General features: G+C 38.5%; 1 protein-coding gene across 1 annotated transcript in view; it reads left to right on the top strand.

Moving 5' to 3' along the window:
• Positions 1–27,038, top strand: part of LOC118006570 (complement component C6-like) — a 60,667-nt gene that overhangs the window by 4,663 nt on the left and 28,966 nt on the right. The window contains exons 3-9 of the mRNA XM_034999290.1: positions 413–569; positions 2,052–2,196; positions 6,300–6,447; positions 10,385–10,523; positions 15,457–15,657; positions 20,693–20,933; positions 26,360–26,482. Of these exons, the coding sequence (XP_034855181.1) occupies positions 413–569; positions 2,052–2,196; positions 6,300–6,447; positions 10,385–10,523; positions 15,457–15,657; positions 20,693–20,933; positions 26,360–26,482 (1,154 nt within the window). The remainder of the gene's footprint in view (positions 1–412; positions 570–2,051; positions 2,197–6,299; positions 6,448–10,384; positions 10,524–15,456; positions 15,658–20,692; positions 20,934–26,359; positions 26,483–27,038) is intronic.

Genomic DNA, 27,038 nt, shown 5'->3' with positions numbered 1-27,038 from the left:
ATTTTAAGGAATTTGCAGCAACTTTCTTTTTTCTTCTCTTTTCCATCTAGTCCCCTCCAGGAATTCCCTGAGGGCCAGCTTCATGGATGTGTGACCTACACAGTCACACAGGACCACACTGAGAAGGATTCCATGCTTGCTTGGCTTAATGCTCTGCCATTAGTGTCTTAAAATTCTTAATAATTTTTTAATAAGGGGCCCCTTGTTTTCATTTTGCCCTGGGCCCCACAAATTATGAATCCAGTCCCGACTTCCATTAAGTGGTAAGAACTGCACAGATGCCAACGTCCTGATTTTCCATGAAAATCTTGCCTTTTATTCATTGTGATTCATGTTCAATGATATTTTTCTTATGGGGCTGGAACCACAGTGAATATATTCATTCTAAACAGCTTTCTCCTCACTATTACAGAAAAATAGTGGTTGATCAGTACTATCTGCATAACTTTTGTGACCAGCTTTGCAACAAGCCGGAGACCAGGGAATGTAACTGGCAACGCTGTCCTATCAACTGCCTCCTGGGAGATTATGGACCATGGTCAGACTGTGACCCTTGTGTTGAAAAACAGGTAGGTGACCCATGGGCATCTTCAGGAAATCTGAATCACAATGAAAGACTTGGCTAACTTAGCAGAAGTGCTCAATTTCTGAAAATAAACCATCCCAGCTTCCACTGAGGGAAAATTCCATTTAGCAATTTTTTTTTTTTTTTTTTTTTGCGAGGGCAGGGGGAGGAGAACTCATTTACATGTTTTACTATCATATGAGCACCAAAAGGAACTTCTGCCCTAATACTGACATTGTACTTACTGAGTTCCAAATTCCATTGCCTCTGAGAGCTCAGAAAGTTCCCTTTGAGAGCTCAGAAAGTAAAAACAGATGCTAGAAAATGGGGATTTCAGTCCAAGGTCTAAAATCAGACAGAAAGGAGGGACGTTAATCAAAAGACTGACTCTTGGCCCTACCTCTAATTTCCCTCTCCCCCAGGAAAGTCCCTCGATTTGTTTATTGTTCCAAGCTGTAGTATTTACCCACACTAGCTCATTCCTGTAAGGGCATTGGCCCACATAAACCCCAGTTACAGCAGTGCTGAGCATTCACACACGAGGGGAAAAAAAGGAACTTATTTATGGAGCATCCACTCTCTGAGGAAAACTGCTCTAGCCCCTTTACTTACATCATCTTACTCAAACTTCACATCAGAGTGTGTTTTCCTACCCTGTTTACAGATGAGGAAGTTATAGCTTATTGGGGAGTAAGTAATTTTCCCAAGAATATACCTCTGATAAATAGAGGTGCTATATTTTTAACTTGGATTTTTCTGACTTCAAAGTCAGTACTTTTTGATCCTGTCCTATTCCTATCCTTCCCTGACTCCCTGTTTTTCTATTCACAATTTAAAATCCTTTAAAATGTGGAGAATGTGTCTACCTTGGTTTCCATGCTGACTTCCTCATGCGGAAGAACCCCCAAATCCTCTCAAATTGACCACACTACCTTTGAGATATGAAAGTGCTGTTGTGGGGCACCTGGGTGGTGCATTTAAGTCTCTGACTCTTGGTTTCAGCTCAGGTCACGATCTCAGGGTCGTGGGCTCCAGCCCCACGTCAGGCTCTGCACTCACAGTGTCTGCTTGAAATTCTCTCTCCCTCTCCCTCTGCTCTTTACGCTTGTGCTCTCTCTCTTTCTCTCTCTCTAAAATAAATAAATAAATCTTTAAAAGTGCTATTGTTACTACCTGGAAGATATACTGCATCAAGATACTCAGTAAATATTTGTGCATTTGATTTATTTTCATATGGTTTCAGAACTGGAAGTTTTAGAAATCCATTGTCCTGCTTTCTCATTTTATAGTTTGGAAAACTGAGGCCCAGAGAGGTGCTGACTTCTCTAAGGGCACAGAGTAATGGAATTGGAAAACTCATTAGTTAATTTAGGAAACATCACTGGAGGAAGAATCACTGTGGTGATTAAGAAGCCCAGTTTTCTTAGATACATTTTGGCTTTGACCCTGCCTCCAAGTTCCTCACCTTTCTCTCCTTTCCTTTCAGTTTAAGGTTAGATCCATCTTGCGCCCCAGTCAGTTTGGAGGACAACCATGTACTGAGCCCCTGGTGACCTTTCAACCATGCATTCCATCTAAGCTCTGCAAAATTGAAGAGGTTGACTGCAAGAATAAGTTCCGCTGTGACAGTGGTAATGTACACTAGAAGATGTTCAGTCTCCACTAAAAATGACTTGACTAAATAAAGTCATTCCAGTTGACTACTAGTAAAAGCCATAACAGAGAAGTCCCACCATATGTTAAGTATGGGGAGACAGGGGTGTTATGGTACCAACTGTCAAGCCATTCATGTATGAAATTATAGCTTTGAAGCTATGATCATCTTGACCATGTACCTGATCCATTTACTCTTCAAGTACTGGTGCCCAGGTCCTTACACTGTGATAAAGAAGGATGAAGACAAAGCAGGAGGAAAAGGAAGACAAGGCAGATACTCATAAGCATTGGCTATTAATAAGTACAAATCTACAATCAGAACCAGCAGCTGAAAGGGAGTGACAGATTTAAAAGATCTTCAGTGTAGTTTATTAAGATAAGTATATTAAGATTAAGATTAAGATATTATGTCAGGGAGATGACTAGAGATAATGTGACAGATTTTCTTGGGTGGTCCGTTGAATGGTTCCAAAGGTAATTCCAAAGGGAAGACTGAAAATGCTTTAAACAGTAGCAACGCTCCCTTCAAGTCCATTACTCATTCAGATATTTAAGTTTCATTAGATTAAGAATGAATATACTTGAATATACTACTTAGTCGTATGTATGCTCTTGCTACTTAATAGCTCTTCAACACCACCATTTTGAACTCTCTAAATCTGATTTCTGCACACTTTTTCAGTAAAGGTCCAGACAGTAAATATTTTAGGCTTTTTGGCCATATGTTCTTTGTTGCAACTACTCAACTTTGGCTCTACAGCATCACAGCTGCCATACGTGGTATATCAAGAAGGGGGCATGGTTGTGTTCCAACCAAATTTTACTTATGAAGACAGGCAGCAGGTGAGTTTGGACCCTGCTTCCTGCCTTCAGCCACAGTTCACTGACCTCTTCTCTAAATAGTCAACTTGATGTTAAAATTGGAATTTCAGATGAATAAAATCCATATCATTTTTGTGTACTCTGGAATACAATGAAAAGTAGAGTATTTATAGCTAAATAGTAGATCTCAAATTCCATAGAAAATTGACCCCAGACTTTAGATCTAATGTTTCTCTCCTCTTGGTCCTTGCTTCCTGTCTTCAGCTTTGCTGACCTTTTCTGAAAGTCGGACAGGAATGCTGGTGTCAGGATTTTCCCTTGGTGGCCCCCACACCTGCAATATGGTGGCATATGGGTAGGGAGATATACTTCATGGCTACATGCATAAGGTCATATCACAAGCTGACAAAAGAGAGAATATGAAAACAATCTTGCTGGCAATGGCTGAGTAGAATACAGATGTAGGCATTAAATCCAGAATATTAAGATAAAGGTTTAGAATTGAGGGGCAACTATTTGAAGCTTGAAGAACAGTTTTGGAACCAATTACCAGAAAGAACTCCTTTATACAATGGATGTTAAATCTGTGAAATTTACTACAGAAGGGTTTTCTTTGGCCAAAAATATTCACAAGTTTGAGAAGGCTTTAGATACATCCATGGCCCACTGATCCATAATGAGCGATTTCAGGAAAGCTAGTGTGTAAGGACAGGTGATCTCTAGTTCATCAGCAATATATCCACAGAAAGTGATTAAAAAAAAAAACAAAACCTGACTATTGAAACGTATATGCAATGTTTGGTAAGCACCTGCTACCCTGAGCTCTCCTAGTGACCAGATCCCTTCACCAGGAATCCCTAGATCCTCCCATGATCCAGGCACTAAGTGGCCGATCCCTGGCACAGATGTGGTCGGTATCCATTTTGATCAGGTGGTGCCATGGCCTACCAATTGTTAAATATTATTGTTAAATACTGAAGATTATATACTACTTTGCTCTTCTAAAATCACCCATTAATGCCACTCTCAAAAGGAATCAAAGTTTGGATGGACCATTATTTGACTCAGTAGGATGTTTGGCCCTCAATTAACAAAGAACCATTTATCCTAAAGAGAGTTTCCCTCTTCCCTTTCCTCCTTCATGATTGCTGTTCTAGTTCCCCCAAAACTAAATATATGATTTTAATGCATACATGGATCTTTGAGAATTATCCATAAGGCTAATAATCCCCACATGCACTATGCCAATTCCTCTCTCAAAAGTCCTAGTTTTAAGCATAAAGACTAGAGAATTTGTGGCTCGTTATACATATACTAAACTATTGCAGTAACACAAATCAGCTCAAGTAAATAGGAAAAACATGTACAATTTCTAAATGATACATAGCTCCAGATATACATATATAGATGCATGCATTGGCTAAAGCATGCTGACTTCTGTAAATCCTCCACTATCCAAACTGCCCTTCACCTTTCCTGTTCCTTCTTTGGTATGGGATATATTTATAGCTTGCAACATCTCTCCCCTTGTGTTTCCTATTCCGTTGAGTTTCTGTGGCCTGGAACCATTCTCAGCTGTGTCCTATCGGACCTATATCACTCCTGCCACACATTCCTAAACATCACTCAGAAGATGTCCTCTTGCTTTCATCCCTCCCTTTGCTAATAGGTCCTCTTCAATATCCCCAGAAGTACTAAATGCATAGAATTTCTTATATTCAAACGTATCTGGTACCTTGCTCACAAAGCTAGGCTAATGAGAACTATACCCTGCACATATGTCCCTACCTCTGCCTAATAAAATGGGATTTCCTTTTTTTTTTTAGTGTAACTATATCAAAACTTATATTTGCTCCAATTTATAAGTGCGAGTTTCAAAACTTTTTAAAAATGTAATATTTGTTCTTTTTTTCCAATGGAAAAAGCATCTATATTTCAAACTAAATTACACATTCTTTTCTGCCCTGAAAAAAGCAAACAAAACACTAGAGATGTGCTATTTTAAAAACAGAGCATCTTTCAGGTTATATCTTTGGACTCACAGACATCCAATTCCCTCAATATATTCAATCTTGTTTGATTATGGTGCTCATAACTGTAATTCTTTATAATCAAGGTCCAGATACAATACAACATTTTGAATAATCAAAGAAGGAGCCTTAATTACTTTAATTTTTCTCTACCTTCTTATTGAAGATTATTTACCAAAAGAGTTGAAACTAACTGCTTTCTGGGAAACTTTCTATTAATTAAAAAAATGTAATTCAACAGATACCCAATATCCCCAAGCATTTCAGTTAGTCAAAATAGTTCTGCATAGCTGCAGTGAGATGCTGACCACAACTTAAAGTACTTAACCAGATAATCTTGAGTAAAACATTTAACTCAATCTCCTTGTCAGTGAGACCTGTACATCATTGTACAGATGCCAGCATCTCTGATTACAGATGAGAGGCTGGGGGACAGGAGAGGGGCTGTCATTGTACGTAAGTCATCTCGATTTCTGTAATATATCGATTTCCATTGATTCTAAGGATCCTTATGAAATTCAGCAAATTTAAAGAGGAAGGGAATTATCCAAGTAACGGGTTGGCACTGTTTTATAAATTCACTCACTTAACCTGCTACCTACACTAGTACCTAGTGGTTAAAAAAAAATTGTCTTTTTAACTTGTTCAAAAAACAACTAGATATAATAAATTTTATGTTCTTAAACGTAAGATAAAAAAAAAAATCACATAGCATTACTCTTAGGTGTCTGGCTCCTTTTACTTAACCGAAAATTTTAGAGATACAATGACAGAATCATCTGTACGTGTGTGTGTGTGTGTGTGTATGTGTATGTATGTGGGTATTCAATTATAGGGTTTTTTAAAAAAATAAAAACAGTGACCTTGAGTTTGTTGTTCTGAATCAAAACAAAAGTCTGAACCTACTGTTGATTTTCTCCTACAGAACATGATTTCTGCAGCAAGCTCACTGGAATGGGAATAGGATTCTAGAATTACTTCTCTTATTTAAGACAATCAGCCCAATGGTGACTAAATAATTCTACAATGATTCTTGTAATCCTACAAAAATAAGGGGAAAATATCAGTTTGGCATCCATTTCCGTATTTCCTAAATCTGTATCAAAAATAATGAAAACTTTCCCTCACCACTCTCCCTTGAAATTTAAAGCACTCACTCGTTTCAAATCTTAAATATCTTCTCAAACAATCATGTGTTGTTAATGTCGTTTGCTTTTCTTGACCAGGCCGCTGCATTGCCAGCAAGTTAGAATGCAACGGAGAAAATGACTGTGGGGACAACTCGGATGAAAGGAACTGTGGAAGAACGAAAGCAGTGTGCCTGGGGAAGAAGCAGCATATTCCCATCCCCAGTGTACAGCTGATGGGCGCTGGGTAAGTAGTGTCTCTTCGTTTGCGGGAGTAAAGGCATCTCAGGAGGAATGAGCTGGAAGCAGCAGTGAAGCGATGAGACACATGATTGTCCACCTTCCCCATTACCCTCTTATTACTCCCACCAGCCCTGTCTCCCACACGTGGCTGCCCTGCTCAGGCAGTGTGTGGCCATGATCCTCACTCCCATTTTCACCCTCAGTCTGTACCAGGCAATGCTAGGGGTGGTTCATAAACATGGTTTGTTTCCATTCTCATCTATCCTTCTGACAGCTCTGGGGTGAATCAGGCAAACTGGTGCCAGGGTGGATTCATTCCTGGGGCTAGGTCTTGAATGGGTGAGTAACCAATCAGAAAAGCACAGTTTCCTCATCTGTATGTTGGATGACTACAAACCGATTTGAAGTTCTGTCCTAAGAATTCCTAATTCGAGTTGATTTCTGTGAGAGTGCTTCAATCTCATCTTATCAATGTGCAGAAATGGTTTCCTTCTTTTCCTTTCCCTGGAAGAAAACCTCAGCCCAAAATTCCCACTGGATAATCACATTTCCTAAGGTTCTGATTGATGAGGGGTGACATTACAAATTCACCTCTTGTTCAGTTGATCTAGACTCTAGAGTTACAGATGGGGAGGACCACATGCTATGTGTACTTTGGCAGAAGGACCATGTGGCCCTCTGCCAACCAGAGCTGTTATCCCAAGGTTTCTCAGAAATGAGCAAAACCTGCTGGCTCGGGGACAGCCAGTCCTCTCCCCGCCTCTCCAGGGACTGAGAATTTTAAGAGCTGCTTACTGGAATCCCTTTCTAATCTGCTGGCCTTAGAATCTCTGCCCCTTCTCTAGCACATTTCTACCCAAAAAAGGTAGCCTTCTGGTTTGCTGTCCCTCTTTTTAAGTGCATCTCTCCAAGGAAGAATTTAACAAGACATACCAACATTCCTACATTGCCAGCGCCAGTCACCAGGTCTTAAACCTAAAGCAAGAATCAGGCAATAATAGCATGCTCTTTGTTTTTTCTCAGGCTCAACCAAGGTACAAATGCATACACACACGGATACACAGGTACACACCTGCGAATGTGTGTGTGTGTGTGTGTGTAATTTTTAATGGAATTTTTAAAGTTATAAAATATGACACATAAAGCCAAATTAGATTAAAAAACCACTTTAAAAACTTAAAATATGAAAGACCATGATGTATTTGAAAGAGCAAAATATTTAAGGTCAACTTAAATACCAAGGAGGGGAGGAGAAAGAACAAAGCCGAAAATTGCAACATAGTTGACTTAACTCCTAAAAGACTCCTCAGGCATGCCCTGATAGAACCACCTCCAGAAAACTATCTTCAGGCTCCCTGCTACCTTCAGAGATTCCTCATGACCTGGGAGCCATTTTTTCTCAAGCCCTTTCTTGTTTGTGACAAACTCATAAGTACATTGTATAAGACAGTACAAGGTCAACAGTTTTTTACCTCATTGATCCCTCTCAACTCGGAAAACAAAAATGAATGAGTCTTAAAACACCTGTGTTTGTCAGGCTCCCATAAGTAGTCTGGAACGTTTTTTCCCAGACCAATTCCTCATACTTTCTCCGTCAACTATCCATTGATAAAAATTCAAATATGGATGAGAACAAACATCAAATTGTGCTTGCAGCTATTTGAGTATGAGATCCATGTTACAAAAACCACAGGAATCAGGCCTTAAAAAAAAAAAAAAAAAAGCTTTATTGAGGTATAATTCACATACCAGTTCTCCTCCTAGGTACCTCTTTTCCTCTCACATGATCACCCTTCTCACAATGCTCTGACACCAGAAGTAGGGGGGTCCCCCAAGTCAATCTCTGTGACACCAACTGGGTGTCCTACAGTTGGACTCAATTCTGACACTTTCTACCTTAAGGTAGTGTCAGATGCCACAGGTGAAGGGCTCGGTCCCACAAGACCAGCCCCCCTCTGATGCTAATCACAAGTCCAAATTGTCACCTGTGATTCTGACACCTAGGAGGTTTTCAGGACCCCCTCCTCTTTGCTTTATTTGATAGAACGGCTCACAGAACTCAGTAAAACAATTTACTTACTGTTGTTAAAAAACAAAATTCAACGGAGTAAATGAAGATCTAATTGGCTTTATTCAACGATTCGTGAATCAGGCAGATAGAAAAGAGCTCCGAGGAGCTATACAAAATGGAAGACTTTTATGGGCAGAATGAAGCAGAGCAAGGAAATTTCTGCGAAGAGTGGATTCTGTCAGGCAAGGTCACCTTCCTTTGAGGGAAGGCAGGGGTTGATCAGGCAGATTACCTCACTAGTGCTGACCAGATAATTCCACATTGCTGTTTAAAGGTCACATTCTTGGAAGAGGCAATTAAGAACTGCAATTAGGTGAGGCATTAGGCTTGCTGACATGAAGCTTAGCCCAAGTGACTCCATTTTGTTATTTCTTTCTTTTTTTAAATACTGTTTACCAGTTTACTATAAAATGATGTAAAAAAGAATACAGATGAACTTCCAGATGGGAGAGATTAAGTAAGGCAAGGTATGTGGGAAGGGGCGTGGAGCTTCCATGCCCACCCCCAGGCACACCATTCCATGTGTTTACCAACTCAGAAGCAATCTGAACCCCACAGTTGTATGATTTTTATGGAGGCTCCATCATGTAGGGATGATTGATCATTGATTCCATTTCCAGCCCCTCTCCCTTCTCTGGAGATGGGAGATAAGGCTGAATATTCTAAGCTTCTAAACATGGGTTGGTCTTTCTGATGACCAGCCCCCACACAGGAGCCTACCAAGAGTCAACTCATTCGAACAAAAGACACTCCTATCACCCAGGAAATTCCAAGGGATTTAGGAGCTCTGTGTCAGAAACTAGGGTCAAAGACCAAATATTATAACAAAAGATGTCCTTAGTGCTCTTATCACTTAGGCAGCTACAAGGGTTTTAGGACTCTGTGCCAGGAGCTGGGGAGCACAGACCATTATATATATTTTCTATTATCTTATCATATATAAGCCAGCATTATCAAACTTTCCACAAAACTTTTTTCACAGAATACATATTCATATCTATAAGAATTTAGAAATCTATTGGAGCATCTTGGAGAAGTTTTTCATCTACCACAAAACAATTTCTTAATTTCCATAATTTCTTCAATATTTGACTTGTGCTAAGCTAATGTCCTTCAGTTTCATCATTTGTAAAATAGGTGAAATAATTGTATCTATAACTGTATCACATGGTTATCATAAATATTAAATAACTATAATAGTAACATTAAATATAGATCAGCTTGATATGTATATGTATAAATGTGACATATGCATATATGTATAAATATATGTGTATATTTACTATATATATACAGATAGTAAATATGTATATTATACATATGTAATGTATATAAATATACATATATTAAATATTTATATAAAAATACATATAGTAAACAGTATGTAAGCATTTGTTAAATAAATTTAAATATTAGTTATTAATAAAAACAATATCATTACAATTTTATTAAAATACTGCTATTACTATTTATTAGCTCTCTATAAGAATTCCTTTACTGTATCACACTGAAGGAAGTGAACCCAGAATAGCACTAATTATGTAATAATTTATTTTATAATCTGCTTCCAAAGTTTGTACTGGTGTGGTAAGTCATGAAATAAAAATAAACCTAAATTTTATTTCATGCTGAAAATCCAGAACAATTAAGTGAGTGGAATACAGAGAATCTAACAGAGCCAGAGGGGCTGAGTTTTGACTTCCAGCCCTTTCCAGCTGCCTCACCATAAGCTAGAAAAAAATGGGCTTTTCTTCAAGTCATTTGTCATGAGTCAAAAATGTCTAAGACAGGAGTTTCTTTCATATAAGTATGGTAAATTTTAAAGATTGCTCTACATCTATTGAATTCTTGAAAATTACTTTGTTTGCAGGTATCATTTTCTAGCAGGAGAGCCCAGAGGAGAGATCCTTGATAACTCTTTCACTGGAGGAATATGTAAAACTGTCAAAAGCAGTAAAGCAAGTAATCCATACCGTGTTCCAGCCAATTTGGAGAATGTCAACTTTGAGGTATGACAGCCTATCCTGGCGGCCCTCCAATGCTGATAGTGATTATAAACTAAATTTCCAATGAAAAATTATTGATGAATGAAGGGACAGAATACAAAGGTAATGAGCATTTTAAATCACCTATTATGGGTTGTTGTTTAATCCTTCCACAACCAGTGAGGTCAGTGTTATTATCATCCCTTTACAGATGAAAAAACAAATGTAACCAATTTGCCCATAGTCGAACAGCTTGTAAGTCAGGGATTAGAGATTCAAGGTCAGGCTTCCCAAACTCCAGAGTCCATGCTTTCTCCAGTGAACATTTAGCTGTACCTTCCCCCACACAGATAAATAGTTTGCTTGATTCCAAATATCCTCCTACCATAGCTAGTTCTCTCAGGTAACCACAATAGTTAGACGTAAAAGAGCTTCTTAAACAGTTAGACATAAAAGAGCTTCTTAAAACATCAAGATGAAGCTAAGGGTTACAGGGGTAGTACTTCTTACCTTTCCTCCTATTTTATTAGTTGATTTGGTTTTCTGTTTGTTTTCCTAAGTGTAATGAGCGCTATACTACATACTCCCAAAATCTAGCCCAGTGCCTTACACACGATAAGTGCTCCAAAACTGTTCAACTAAAGTAAACAATCGATTTCTTTCCATTTATGATAAGAGAAACAGGAAAGACAGGATTTTAATAGTAACATCCAGGCATGCAAATTTGACATGCTAGAGAGAATTTCAGGGAGTCCAATGATTTCTGAGCCTGCTTTATTAATAGTATAACTTCAGCAAAAGTCATTCAATCCTTCCTTTAGAAAACCTTTTACATATATATATATGAATATAATCAGTTTTCCAATTTGATCATCTCAATTTAAAGCCATCTAATATGTATTAATGGGCATAGGGAATGCCCTTGGGGCCCAACTGCCAAATTCAAACACCTTCTGGGAGGTGTTGCAGATAGAAGTGACAAGGGTAATAATTGACCTCTGACCAAGTAAAGAAACTCCCCACTATCTCCCCACAGATCCAGATGCTAATTCCAGAGGGCCCACCACCACCAAGGGAGGTGGAAAAGGTCTCATTGGTATGCTAAATAGGAACTCAGTATTACATTGTTCCAAAGAAATAGTAATTCTGCCAATAATAGCATTACTCTTGAGATGTATTGAATAAACTTTGGAGACAGAGCTAACACCCAAACATTTACATATAATACAGTTATGTTGGAGGATATCTTCTAGCTAGCACCTAAACAACCAACCCATACACTTATTTTAAAATACAATAATCCTCCACCACCAGCCCCCCCCAACCCACTAAATACTGCCTATATTCTCAGCAAGCATCTATTTCACATAGTTTTACAACTTTAACATCTTAAACTCAGCTCATGGGATGAGGGCAGATTTGGGCAAATTTGTTATCTAAACATTTTATACTTAACAGTTTTGAAAGTACTTGCTTATATTGTTTCACTCAATTCCCATAACAACCTTCCCAGAAAAATAGAAGATTGTTTATATCCATCGTACCAAAGGAAGATCCAAGTTAGACAACTTCCTCGGAGTTATGCAACAAGTAAATGGCACATCAGAATTAGAACTCCTGGCTCCTGCTGCAGGGCTGCTTGAGCTAGATAAGACCTTGACAGTAATAGCAAGAAAGACATTAACAACCGTGCCCCACGTGCCCCACGTGCCTTTCCTAAACTGTCGTTTAAAAGGTATTACCTGTGAGATTCACCAATGGGGTGCTAGAGCTCGCTCTTCCAGCTTACAAGAGTCACTTGTTAAATTTTCAGGAACTTTGCGAGCCAGTTTATAAACATAGCCATTACTAAATATTAAATATATAATCTTTTAACTAAGTAAAAATACTAAAAACATAGGTGATAATTATTCAAAATTATCAATTCTCCGTTATTTTGCTACATTTTCCCATCTATGCGCTTGAGGTTACTTACATCTATTGTATCTATGTTACGAAAATGCTTTGTAAAAATTTGCTACCATACATCTCTTTCCAAGTTTGAATTAAAAGGCGCCACACAAGTAGCTTGAATCAGCTATGGTAGGAATAGATACACCATAACCAAGGGCAAGTGCTATAGTAAATCACAGGTTATCCCCCTCCCAGAGATTGGTTTGTAAACATTTACTAGCAGACCACTGGATCCACCCACATAACTTGGTAACCCAAGTCTGGGTGGCTAGGTAGATCAGGAAATACAGCCCAAAAATCCTCATTCAGAATAAAAGAGACCCCTTTCATTATCAATGTTGATCAAAATTTGTCGAACCGTAAGAAGCTACCTGAGTTGATCTCTAACTATATGTTGTTGAGTTTTAGGTAATATTCAAGTGCTGAGGAAGGTGAATAACCAGATCCAAGGTCACAAGAGACTGGTTGACTTTTCACTGATCTCCATATTATTTTGTTCATGCTGTTAGCAGGCAGCCATGCAAATCTAAGCTGTACCTTAATGAAAACAGAGGAGGAGAAATTCAGCAGGCATCTGACTTCCCTTCTCCTATAGTATTGCAGTTCATTAAGGCAGATGAAATAATGGGCTGGCTGGTACAGAAAGATGAGAGGCTCTTGAAAGGAAGGGCAGGGAAGGAAGGCACTGGATAGGAAGTCAGATTAGAAGACTATAGGAAGAATTCCACCCCTCAGGGATCCCCCAGCTGCTAACTGCAGAGCTCAATCACCATATGATTCCTGCATCAGCCCCCAGAGTTGTACCACTTAGGAATACACCTCTCTTTTTCTAGGTGGTGCTGCTTTGCTTCTGGCTGTGTGCTAAGCATTTGCTGTCAGCCGCAAAGTGCAGAGTGTGGTTACCACTAGACTTTGATTCTTAGCAAGACACTGACCTACCTAGACATGGCCTCTTGCTGCAACCCAAAGCTATGAAAACCTTCATAGCTCTGCAATCCCTCAAATCCTCCCCAAATCCCTTGTGAAATCCACAACTTCAGGTAGTGTCTCTAACCCACACAGCACAGGAAACCAGGTGCCACCGAGTCCTCTCCAACCCCCCAGTCCCTCTATCTCGCCTCTGCTCCTTTCTACAAACCCATCTCCTTTCTTTAAACTCCAAAAGTAAAAGTGTCAATGCACATCGAGTCATAGGTCATCAGCCCACTGGATCTACAGACAGTGAGGATGGATGGGCTCAGCGATGTATGTAATGATATGTAAATGAGGATTAAAACCGTTTCCCCAGAGTTTGGTTAACATCTCTTCCTGGGAAAATCTATACTTTCAAAAGTTGCCTTGGCTTTCTATCATGGAACAGCATTCCCATCATCTCTCTCTTTCCCTCTCTCCCTCCCTCTCCCTTCCCCATATCTGCTCAGCCAACAACTTCTGTGAACTTACTTCCTAAATATCTTTCAAATGCCCTGGTTTCTCTCTATCCAACCACCACTCCCCTGGACCTGGCCATTATTCTGTCTCATGTGGCTTATTGCAACAGTTTTTGTAACCGCTCTCCTCGCCTCCACTTTATTAACTCTAGTTAACGTGATCTTTGCAAAACACAAAAATGATGGCAACACTCTCGATTTTTCATTCAATTAGTATTTTTAAGGAACCTATTACATGCAAAATCTTCCTTTAGATGTCAATCCAAATACTTTCTCAGGGTATGCAAGGCCCCGCCCCAGTTTCCCAGTTCAGTCTAATTTTTCAGCCCTGCTCACCCATAAACCTGTTCCTCCACCAAGTTAATATACATGGGCAGATTTTCTCTGAGCTTCTGCCCAGGATACCTGAGCCCTCTTCCTTCCATGCTAATATTTTTTTTCCTTTAAGCTGACACAGCTTTTCTTGTGTGAGAGCTAATTCATAAAACAAAATATTTGTAGTTTGAGCTTTTGAGAGAAATGGTAACGAAATGTCAGCAGCTATACTTAAATATGATCCTATTGCTTCATTGCTAACCGAGGAGCTTCGTTTGTGGGCCCTTTAAATGCTAACTAGCACTGTAGTATCTGAAAGTAACACTGAACTTTTGACTGTATCTTACTGTTGAGCAAGACTCTTCTGCAGCTGGGTTATTTTGTCTTTCCTTCACTGAGTCAAATAGTACAAGCTATTTGACTGTGGCATGCAGTTTGCCTCACAGTGCATTTTAATACTGAATATTTTAAAACAAGAAATTTCCCCATTGCAAACCAGACAAGCATCTTTAACATAAAGTACTCTTCAATAAATTTACTTTGCAACTTCTTTTTTTTTAATTCATCCATTGTCTCTTTTTACCAGCATAACCATAACAGGGATTTAACTTGTACTTATCCTGCTCCACTCCTAGTTCAAGTCAAGCTCCACTGGTTGTTTTTCTCCTCTTCCCAGGCCCCTTCAGTGAAGGCTGATAACCACTTGCCAGGCAGAAGCAATCGATTATTTGTCTGTCCCACAGACATAGCCAGTAGAGTGCCGATGTCCAATATCTAGAGGAGGCTAAGTGGGTGGGAATGGAACCAGGACAGGCTAGGACAGGATCTGTCCTCCCCTTTTATAGGCCTCAGTTTTCTGGAAGATACCTTCAATTAGTTGCAAAGAACGTCAAATTCACAAGCAGACTAAAAATAGCCCTTGTTGCTTATGACCCTGTTCAGTCTCAGTTTAGGAGTCGTTTCCTTGATGAAGACTTAACCTGGAGTGGCCTCTGGGTTTTACTGGTTATTTATGCCAATCCCATTAGCAGCACAACACTTCCCACATTGAATTAAATGTCGGTGATTGTTTTTCTCCCTAGCTAAGCTATTGACTCCCTGAGGACAGGGACTAATTTTTTCCTTTATACCTAGCAAAATGGGTCTTCAACAAATATTTATTGAATGCATAAAGGCATGAAGGATCATTGCATTAGATCTTAACAAGTAGCTCTAATATTTCCTAAGTTATGTCTTATTTCATATGGATTTTTCTCCAGGTAAAAACTGAAGAAGATGATTTGGAAACAGATTTCTACAAGGACTTAATTCATCTTACAGAGAAAGACAATCAACAAGATTTATTTTCGAGGGAAGGGCACAGCAGTTTTCGTATACCAATTTTTTATTCCTCAAGGAAAACTCAAAGCACCACCCATAACCGTGCCTTCAAACAAGCCATTGAAGCCTCCCACAGAAAGGTAATCAAAATGGCTCCCAATCTGTTTATTCTTTTTGAAAAATTAATGCCAAGTCCAGCAATCATGCAATGAGAAGGGGAGAGGTTTTTTTACATCAAATCAGTAGGATTTCTAACACCAATTTAAATAGATTGACCTTGTTATATCCAATTTCAGAAGTTATAGAGGTAATACATATAATGATGCATATATTTGGCTGTATTTATGGTTGTGTTCTCTTTAAGTTTTCTTTGTCTTACTGTTTTAGGTGTATTTTTTATAAATCACATGTAACAGACCTTTGCTTTTTAAACATAATCTGACAGGCCTTTGCTAGGGAAATTTTGCCTTCTTTGATTTAATATACCCACTGAAATACTTGATCATATTTCTTCCATTTTTAATTTTTCTTACTCATTTTATTTTCTTGCTGTTTCCTATTTCTTTACTTTTGCTGTCTTTGTCACATTTCTGTTTACTGCTTTTTGTCCTTTTGGTCATTTTGGAAGTGCTACTAAACTTTTAAATTCTGCTTGTGGTTATCTTTCTTTAATTAACAAGCATAATTAAACCTATGTTTTTCTTTTATCACATGATGGGGGCTAATATCTATAGGCCCCAAAAGATGTTTTACTTCTCTATACCTCACCCCTACTATCTCCTTGAGAACGTACCTACCTTTCTGGCCCCCCACCACTATCATTACAGGCCTCCAAAACCTCAGTTTTACTGAGATAGTTCAAAACCTTTGTGTTCCCTTCCTTAGGATTCTTTTGTGTTCATTTTTATATTACGCATGTTAGTTTGTATTTTATTCTGACTCTTGTCTTCTCTGTTTAAAGATTCCTCACATAACACTTACAAATTCCAAGTTCATAGTCTATATTTTACATTTGTGTTATATTTTATATATTATGTGTGTGTGTGTGTGTGTGTGTATACATTTACTCCCTAAATCCTTATATATCTAAAATGCCTACGTTTTCCCTGAGCAATAAAGGAATATCTTGGCCAAATATAGGAATATTGGATCATAGTCTTCTTTTCTTGGTAGTTGATGGATGTTATTCCACTATCTTCTACTTTTCATTGTTGCATAGGAAAAATCACATGCAGAGCTGATTTTCTTTCTTTTATTTTCTCTGTCTGGAAATTTATAACTTTATTGTTATTGTTTAGAATTTAGGTTGTATCCAAGTATTAGACTTCTTCCATTAATCTTGCCAGGATCCAGTGAAATTCTTTCAATATGTAAAGATACATCTTTATCCATTAACCTTTCTTCTTCTGTTCCTTTTTCTTTTATTATTCGTATATGAAAACTCCTGGGACATGTTTTCCAATTAAGGGGATAGATTTCTATTAGACATTTTTAGACATTTACAAATCTCTTTTAAAAGAGTATCTATTCCTCACTACAACCACCACTGTGTACTATTTGTTTTTTCCAAAGAGATAAATGGGAAGACTGAGCCCTGAATCATAGAACCTGAGGGGAGAGGTGAAGAGAGTTGCCAACACTGGAGCAGATGGGACCAGCAGCTGGCGGGCACCATTTTGTGGTTCTTCCTGCCTTTACCATAGTGCCTCTCATATTTTTATTTATTCACCCATTCATACACTTACATAAATAAGAGATTTTATAGCACTTTATCGATAATTTTCCTAGGCATTTCATATATCTTCAAAAGACCGCTAAGAGGGAATCAGAGTAGATATTTTTAATAACATTTTACAGATGAGTAAATTGAAGCCCATACATTTATTTTTAATGCAAGAAATATTTATCTGGTATCTACCATGTGTTAAGTACTACACTAAAGTCCATGAAGCTAGGTGGTTCCTGTGATCTTACAGTGAGTAAATGCCAGAGTTGGGCATTGAAATCAGTTTGTCTGATTTTTGCCCACTGTTCGTATCTACTACATTACACTTCAAGCTATCTGTTTATTCATTCATTCATTTATCCATAATTTCAACAAACTGTGAAAAGAGTAAAGCTCTGGTGATATGAACACATAAAAGAAGAGAGAATAAAATAGATTCCTTTTATAACATAAATTATTAGTGCGCTTTAGAATGGGCTATAGGTAGCATAGTGTCGCTCAAACTTACCAAATTACATTCTTTTTCCTTTTAAGTTTTTATTTTAATTCCGGTTAGTTAACATACACTGTTATATTTGTTTCAGGTGTACAATATAGTGATTCAACATTTCCATACATTACCCGGTGCTCATCACAAGTGCCCTCCTTCATCCCTGTCACCCATTTCACCCATCGCCCCCACCTACCCATCCCATCCCCCACGACCATAAGTTTGTTCTCTATAATTAAGAGTCTAATTTTTAATTTGTCTCTTTTTTCCCTTTGCTCATTTGTTTCATTTCTTAAATTTCACATATGAGTGAAATCATATGGTATTTGTCTTCCTCTGACTGACTTATTTCACTTAGCATTATACTCTTCTAGTTCCTTCCATGTCATTGCAAATGGCAAGATTTCATTCTTTTTTATGGTTGAGTAATGTAAATTGTATTTTTTCTCTTCCAAGATTTCATTTAAATTCAAGTTAGTTAACATATAGTATAGTATTGGCTTCGAGAGTAGAATATAGTGAGTCATCACTTACATATAATATCCAATGCTCATCACAACATATGCCCTCCTTAATGTCCATCACCCATTTAGCCCATTCCCCCCGCCCCACAAATTATATGCTTAAAACAAGTTGGAATCAGAATTACTAGGAAGTAAACATATACATCCCATGGCCCTTCTCTTCACTTACTGATTCTGAATATCTGTGGTTGGGCATGTGATTCTGGTTTTTTTTTTTAAGTCCCCTAGCTTTCTCTAATGTCACATTCAGGATTGGAAACAACTGCTTAAAAATATAGTCTATAATGAGCAGGGAAATGGAGATGTTCAAAGAGACATAGATATATACATCAGTTTCAATGTTAAGATTTGCTTCACAAATGGTTTATAAATATTTCAGACATGCTAGAGATCACTCGTAAAACCCTTATCTGTGGATAAACAGCTGTTATTTGACCCTCTAATAGTCTGCCCCAAAGTGGAAACATTTTAGGCTATTCACAGTATCTGTTGGAACTTATGAAACTGCTGATATACAACCATTTTTTTACTTACGAAATTGTCAACTTCATCAGGTTGATCTTCAACATTTTTGATCAGATCTCCAACATTTTTGATCAGATCTCCACAGAATAAGGAAATCTCAGGTTAAGTAAAAAATGCTGCTGCAACCTTTCTTAGTCTTCAAATAGTGAAAACAAGGCACCCCACACTTGAACATCAATCCAAGTCCTTCAGTGGAGCTTAATGCTTTATTTATTTATTATGTCAATTTCAGATCTGACTAAACATTTTTTGGGCAGATAATCTATTTCAAAGTCAAAATACTAGTTTTCTTGGTAAGATTCAATGCTTTTCTGAATTACTTTATGACGTTGAACCCACAAAAAGGTGGTGAAAATAAAGCAAGATCTCACAGAATGTTGAAACAGATCATACATGGTTAAAAACCTACTGTCATGTCATTTTTAGTCTAAAATAGCCAGTTTTAGCCATCATGCACTTGATCAATGTGTGTACATGTGCTGAGTTGAGTTACCAAGGTTTTACTTGTATTTTTTACAATTTAGTTTGTAAACAACCTGGAAATTTTGAGCCATCCATTTCAATGCCCGTGTCCAAACAGGCATTTCAGATACTCTGGAAGTGAGTGTGCTTCTTACTAAAAGTAGAATATCCATCCATCTTTCCAAAGCCATGGTTCTAAAAATTCAAGTATTAAACTTGAAAAAGAATTAACGGACACTGAAAATGTAAGCTCCTCAGAGGGATGAACTTTGTCTACCTTGTTCACGTCTGTTTCCACAGCATCTGAGGTAGCTGAGCAATAAATGTGTTAAAGGCAAGAAGGGGACAGGGGTGGGAAAAGGTAGGGGAGAGAGAAAGGAAGAGAGAAGGAGAAGTGTGAATGGTGACTCTTTTCAATCCTTGTGATTATTTCTTGTCTTTTGTGTTAGCAGCCATTTTATGCTGTAATTATAGCACACAGGAAAATAGCTATTTAATAATTTACAGCTACGATAAAGTTCTTTTGCTAAAATATGCTCCTCTCTCTACTATTACTCAAACACTACAATTTGCTAAAATTGAGAGGTAGATAAAGGATATAAATTTTTTTAAAAGAACAGTATATGTGGGTATACTCATAAAACTCAGTGGATATATAGAAGGACAATTTAATGGAATGAGATTTGGGTATAATACCAACCACCAAATCATAAATTAACCTGACAGAACAAGAAATGATTAAAAAAAAAAAAAAGAAAACCCAAAAACCCTCACACAGATATTCCTATTTATGGGTAGAGGAGAGAGAATATAAATAATGTTGTTTAATTTTAACCCTAAGTAATTTTGAATCATAACATTTTGGAGTTGAAAAGCGGTGTGGTGTGTCACCCACTGCACAGCCCTCACCTGTGCCCCAGATGACATTTCACAGACACCTCAAGCCTCAGAAATATAAATGCCTTTTCCCAGTTTGGGACAAAGCCGTGACTTGAATCTCAGTTGCATAGCTTTCAATTAAAAATTTGTGCAATCCTTTTTCAATGTTTTGCATTAGCAAGGCTTTCGAAATAAACACTCAGTAGGGACACAATCATGATTGACACTCAAGAGTGAAAGATTTACTTTTCCAATCATTGATCTCTTTTTGGTAGATGTGTCTACAAAACCTAGGCCTCGGTCACACAGTTCACGTTCCTGAGATAATCTTATCTGTTCAGCACTGTGAACGTCTCAGGAAAAAGTCCTGGGAAATACAACAAAAATTCTAATTTTGTGTGTGAGAGCATGCCACGGAGAGTTAAAGTTGTTAGCACGCTATGGTTAGGATGAAGCTGGTGATAAATAGATGACATTTAAAAGCTTGACACTTCAAACCTTCATTACCTTTAATCATCTTGGGTTTTCTTTTCTTTTCTTTTTTTCTTCTTTTCTCCTCTTCCATTTAGGATTCTAGTTTTACTAGGATCCATAAAGTGATAAAAGTCTTAAATTTCACAATGAAAACTAAAGATCTGCAGCTCTCTGATGTCTTTTTGAAAGCACTTAACCACCTGCCTCTAGAATACAACTTTGCTTTGTATAGCCGGATATTCGATGACTTTGGGACTCACTATTTCACCTCTGGCTCCCTGGGTGGCGTGTATGACCTCCTCTACCAGTTTAGCGTCGAGGAACTCAGGAACTCAGGTAAGCTTTTTGCAGCCCTCCCTTTTTTTTATCAACTTGATTCGATTGCCTGCAATTCATTTTTCTCTTACTCTATTATTTTAATTCTTCCTTATCGACTTTTAGGCTCTGCTTTATTTCCAAAATGATATGAAGAACAACCAAAAGGTATACACTCAAGCAAATAAAATAAAAATAGAAAATTAGAACAAAAAAGAAGGAAAAATAAATATACTTGACCTCTTTGATTGGACATTAGGTTTGTTTCTGAATTTCCTGTTACCTGGGAACATCATAAGCTACACAGTAGTGGTAACCTAAAAGAGAGATGCATGCTATTATCTCAAGAAAAAATGAAATTTGTCCTGGAATTAAACTCTAAAAGACAATTTACTTATAGCATTTTTATAGGAGATAATTTTATAGAAAAATAATTATAGGAAATTCACTAGCAGTCTTCTAATGATTTTTCAGTAAAAGCCAAGGGCGTAAGATAAAAGAACAATTAAGGATTTGACCAGGGACTAAGTTAACATGGGCTAGATAGGTACCTACTGGTGATAAAACTTGAAGCCAGATGAGAAAGTTTTTGAGGAAAGTTTGCAACTTTATACTTTGGGATATAATCAGGGATATTTTTCTGCTTACATGTAAAATAACAATATAAGCCTTGGTTTATAAATAAATCTTGGTTTCTTAACTGTTACCTTAAATTGCCAATTCTAATTATTAATACAGCTTAAGCACCTTTAGATAAATTTGTTTTCAGACTCCTTTGTGAAATGACACAGGGCCCTTGTGATGATTCTATCATGTGTCTCTTAAGGACATGCTTAGGAAACTGTATGGTAACCAGAACTCAACTGACCAATTACCCCAGATAAATAAGAATTCTTGATCATGTGACTTTTATACAATAGAAATCAGGGGGTGCCTCGGTGGTACAGTTGGTCGACTGGCTGACTCGTGGTTTGGGTTCAGGTCATGATCTCAGGGTCCTGGGATTGAGCCCTGCGACCGGCTCCACACTCAGCCTGGAGTCTGCTTCAAGATTCTCTTTCTCTCCCTCTGGCCCTCCCCGTGCTTTCTTTCTCTCTCAAATAAATAAGTAAATAAATAAATAAATAAATCTTTTAAAAAAAGAGAGAGAGATCAGGAATTTATTTAAAAAGACAACATCAGTCCCACCCTGGGGTCAAGAGAGTGTCAATCCCTTTCTTACATCTCATAATGGCAAATAGTAATGTTTCATGTGGCTGCCCTCAGTTATTCCAAATTTTAAGTGACTAGATATCCCTCATGGTCTACTTTCCTAAGAGAGAAGATGGGATAAGTGTCTTTGAGAAGGACTTTCAGTAAGAGAGCCTAAAAAATTTTTACCTGACAGAGTTACTGAAATCCAAAAGATTTATGCTGTGCTGGGCTTTCCACATTGCCTAACCCTAATGTTCCATTGGAGCAATGTTTGTATGATGAATTTAGTATCTTCTGCCATGAGAATACCACATTAATACTGAGCAAAAATGGTTGGGGGGAAAACCCTTGATTGTTTTCATCTCACCCCTGGGATGAAATTATTTTGGTCACTTGCTGCTGTAGCCCAGAGAATAGTTTCTCACTTGATCAGCTATACTCATCATGGATTCAGAGCAAAGCCTCTAAAGGCTTAGCGATCAGGTCAGTTAAAGGACTATGTGAATCTTTAATCAGCCATCCAGGGTTTTAATAGTTAAAGACCCATGACCAAAATGAAGTGAGGAGCTATCCTTTCCTATTGAAATATTCTCACCTTCCATGTCTTTCTCTGTAAATAGAGGTAGAAACAGGTGCACATAATAAGGAAAAGAAGGGAGTTTGAGATGTGATAGGAAACTGGAAATATATGACCATAGATACCTACATACTCATATACACACATACATATACATATATATATAAAACACTTATATACACTTTGTAGTGTATATATGTATATTCAATTAAATATATTTCTATATTTAATATTTGTATATGTAATATATGTTCTTATATTCAATAAGTATATATATACATATATATATATATATATATACGCACATATATATTTCTCTGTGTCACAATAATAATACTGGTACACAGTTTTAATTGTGGTTAAGGTGAAGCACACCCAGACAGAAACAAATCTTAAGGGCGCCTGGGTGGCTCAGTTGGTTGAGCGACTGTCTTTGGCTCAGGTCATGATCCTGGAGTCCCTGGATCGAGTCCCGCATCGGGCTCCCTGCTCGGCGGGGAGTCTGCTTCTCCCTCTGACCCTCCTCCCTCTCATGCTGTCTCTCATTCTCTCTGTCTCAAATAAATAAATAAATAAAAATCTTAAAAAAAAAAAAAAAAAGAAACAAATCTTAATAAAATGGAATTCTCTGGTGGGTATGCTTACCTGTTTTTGCCCAGTCTCTAGGTGAATATATATTCTGGCCTCCTCCTCTCTCTTTTCCATTTCTTCTTTCTTTGTTTAACCGTAAGATAGAACTAGAGTATAGGCTTAGGTTTTATTTGCTTTATTCAATAAGAATTGTATCCCTTGTCATTAATTTCAAAAACATGACCTGACTATTTCATAGTACCTTTTCTCCCTCAAGAAGAGGAAAACAAAATTAAATTGCTTTTTTATTTGCATCCTTCATTTATTCCTCTATTGTTCGATGTCCCATAATCAATTTAAAAGCTTGAATAAAAGTTGACATTGCTTCAGTGTGCTAGGTGAAAAGAATTTCAGAAATACAGCAAAAACATTAAACAATTAAAATATCGTAATATACAAGATGGTAATTTTAAACTCCTTTTGTTGAGAAGTCATTTCTTACTCTAAACTAGAGAACAATTACAGGCCCCACCATTTATCTGTATGACATTTTTGACTAACGCTGTTGACCTTCGCCCCATCAGAGTAGCTGAGGACATTTCTGAAATACTTGTCCCTGTGCTACATCAGAGGGACACTCAGGTCTGAGAGGCCAAGTGCTGCAGCATCCAGCAACTGGGTAGAGGTCAGAGAGCAAGCTACAGGAAATGCAGGGGAAGAAAGACTTATACAGAAATTCACCGATGAAGCCTTCATATTTTAATCACTGCATGACTGACACTGTGGCTCATAAGAGGGATTCATCATTCAAATCTTCCAAGATTCTCCATTAGCCCTCAGAAAATGAAATTAACTAAGTTGATAGTCAATTAATTATGTTATAGTTAATAAATTGGACACATAAAATTTAATTTTCATTTATAAAAAATAAAAACCTACTGAAAAAATTTAAAAAGGATGGGAACGATGCCTTAAATTCCTAACCTGGCCTAAACAGTGGACTGACATACTTGTTAGAACATTACCAGAAGAAAATGACTCATTTATTCAGCCTCCCCAAAAAAGAAAACCAGACCTTTTCTTTTTTTTTTTGGTTAGAGTTACAAATGCATGGTAAACTTGTAAATATGAGGACTTTAAACTAAGAATTTTTCACTGCCAAGTTATACTGCATCTCTTCAAATGTGTCAAACTATTGAAAATACCATGAAGTAGGCAGACCCCATCCCCTTCTACTTGGCCTCATTTCTCAGTGGAATGTGCCTTTAGAATTCAATTTCAACATCACACCCAAGCTGTGCCTCAAGCTCTAAAAACACTCCTCTGCTGATTGTAATCTACACCCCTAAATATCAGGATTTGAGGAACTACTTTGCTTTAAGGTTACTTTAGGCGCTGATACAGCTCTATCTCTTGTGTGCTTGTGTTTTGCAAGGCAGTTTTTAAGTAACAATCAAAAAACTGAACTCTTGTGTCAACTATACTTCTATTTAAATAAATTTCATTAAAAACAAAAACCAAAATCTGGATTCTAATTTTGGTGTTTGAGGTAGCAGGTCAGGAGGCCTAGGAAGCTGTTAAGAAAAAGGATGGGGCGCCTGTGTGGCTCAGATGGTTAAGCGTCTGCCTTCGGCTCAGGTCATGATCCCGGGGTCCTGGGATCAAGTCCCACATCGGGCTCCTGACTCAGCGGGGAGTCTGCTTCTTCCTCTCCCTCTGCCTCTCCCACTGCTCATGCTCTCTCTCTCTCTGTATCTCTGTGTCTCAAATGAATAAATAAAATCTTTAAAAAAAAGAAAAAGGAAACATTGATTCTCTTCAAATTACCCCGGATAGGCGGCACCAACTCAGCCTACAAATAGCCAGACCTGTTTCCCTGCACCGTGTCGCCTCAATTTTGAAGTCATTGAGAATACAGGCAAGGGTGGGAGTGGGAAAGAGCAACTCAGAGGCCAAATTCTTCAACAAATGACGCTTGGAGATTTGGTAAAAAGCAAGAACAATGAGGACTAAAGACATTAGAGCCGAATGGCCTGAGCCTTGGAGTACCAGGGTTTTGACAAGACTTCCCATCCTGTGGCAGCACTGGGAACCTAGGAGGACATCAACGCCAGCTCTCCGGGGCTGGGAATGAAGCAGTGTCCGCCTTCCTCGCAGACAACAGGAGAAACAAGGAGTACAGGCTTGAATGAAGATAAGGAAGAGAATAGTCAGTGAGGACACTGAGAAGAGTTCATAGGTCAGCAAGTCAGAATTTCTGAGAGAAAATAAAAGGGTTTTGGAGGTACAGGTGGAATGAGCAGCTGAGTCAGGGGAGACAAGTATGAGGATGAGTGTTCAGGGAAGGAGGGCTGAGCAACAAGATTTCCATTTTAAGTGATGACCGGGGAATAAATGAGGTGGACTCAGGCCTCACAGAATCAGCTGTGGCCCAGAAAGAAGGCCTGACAGGGGCACCACACAGAACATGTGTTCATCTCTTCATTTGCAGGGTGAGAGAGTGGCTGCGGCCAGTAGGACAGGCAAGCTTTGAGGCTCCTTGTGTGTAGGCAACAGGGAGAGGCCCACATGAGCCCCATGGGATGGGAAACAGCCACCTTATATTTGCTTCTTAGGGCCAGTGCTGAAGGGAGAGACAGCAGGGACTCTTAAATACTTCCTCTGTTCCGGATCATCCCAGGGCCTGTGAAGCACTGAATCTGGAGGGCTTTCACCTCATTGTTAACACAGGAGCCTTATTTACATATTTCTCTTAGACTCTTTTTTTTTGTTTTTTTAAAGATTTTATTTATTTATTTGACAGAGAGAGACAGCAAGAGAGGGAACACAAGCAGGCGGAGTGGGAGAGGGAGAAGCAGGCTCCCCGCTGAGCAGGGAGCCCGATGCGGGGCTCGATCCCAGGACCCTGGGATCATGACCTGAGCCGAAGGTCATGTTAACAACATTGTTAACCTCAGTGTTAATCATTCCAGCTTACAGGAACTGGAGAAGATAGAAGCTGATACAGAGTATCTGTAGCTCCCCAGTGCCCAGAGCCTCACGCCCCTCTTCTCTGAATTGTCAGTGGTGCATTCTCGGGATGTTTTGTCTGTACTCCATTTCCTAGGTTTAACAGAGGAAGAAATCCGAAACTGTGTCCGGATTGAAACAAAGAAACGCAGGTTTGGTTTTAAGAAAACAAAAGTGGAACACCGGTGTACCACTAACAAGATGTCTGAGAAATACGAAGGTAAGAGTACTTACTCTCTCCTAGCAGCTTACCTGTCCACAGGTGGCTGTGATCGGAGTACCAAAGGACACTTGACTGCTATTTTTAACTTTCCTTTATTTCATTTATCTACCTCAGGGCCCTCTGTGTGGGGGGCGGGGCGGGGGGGGAGGGTGAAAATAAAATATCATTAGCACTACTTGCAAGGGAAATAGTTAAGGTTTTCTTGATCTTATACTTAGGTTGTTTAACATTTATCGATTCTTCCCATGGACCGAACTCAATATTAGACATTGTAATGTAAAGATGGGTGTCAAGCAGGCCTTCCTATCAAGGAGCTTACAAACTACACATATAAACAACCATTAAAAATACAGATTGATAAGAGTCTCAGAGAAGGGGCGCCTGGGTGGCTCAGTCGTTAAGTGTCTGCCTTCAGCTCAGGTCATGATCCCAGGGTCCTGGGATCGAGCCCCGCATCGGGCTCCCTGCTCAGTGGGAAGCCTGCTTCTCCCTCTCCCACTCCGCCTGCTTGTGTTCCCTCTCTCGCTGTCTCTCTCTGTCAAATAAATAAATA

This window comes from Mirounga leonina, unplaced genomic scaffold (assembly GCF_011800145.1).
Source record: "Mirounga leonina isolate KUSES-001 unplaced genomic scaffold, KU_Mleo_1.0 Mir_97, whole genome shotgun sequence".
In the NCBI taxonomy this organism is placed as follows: Eukaryota; Metazoa; Chordata; class Mammalia; order Carnivora; family Phocidae; genus Mirounga; species Mirounga leonina.
The sequence above is the reverse complement of the archived record's forward strand: the minus strand, read 5'-3'. Positions and strand labels throughout refer to the sequence as shown.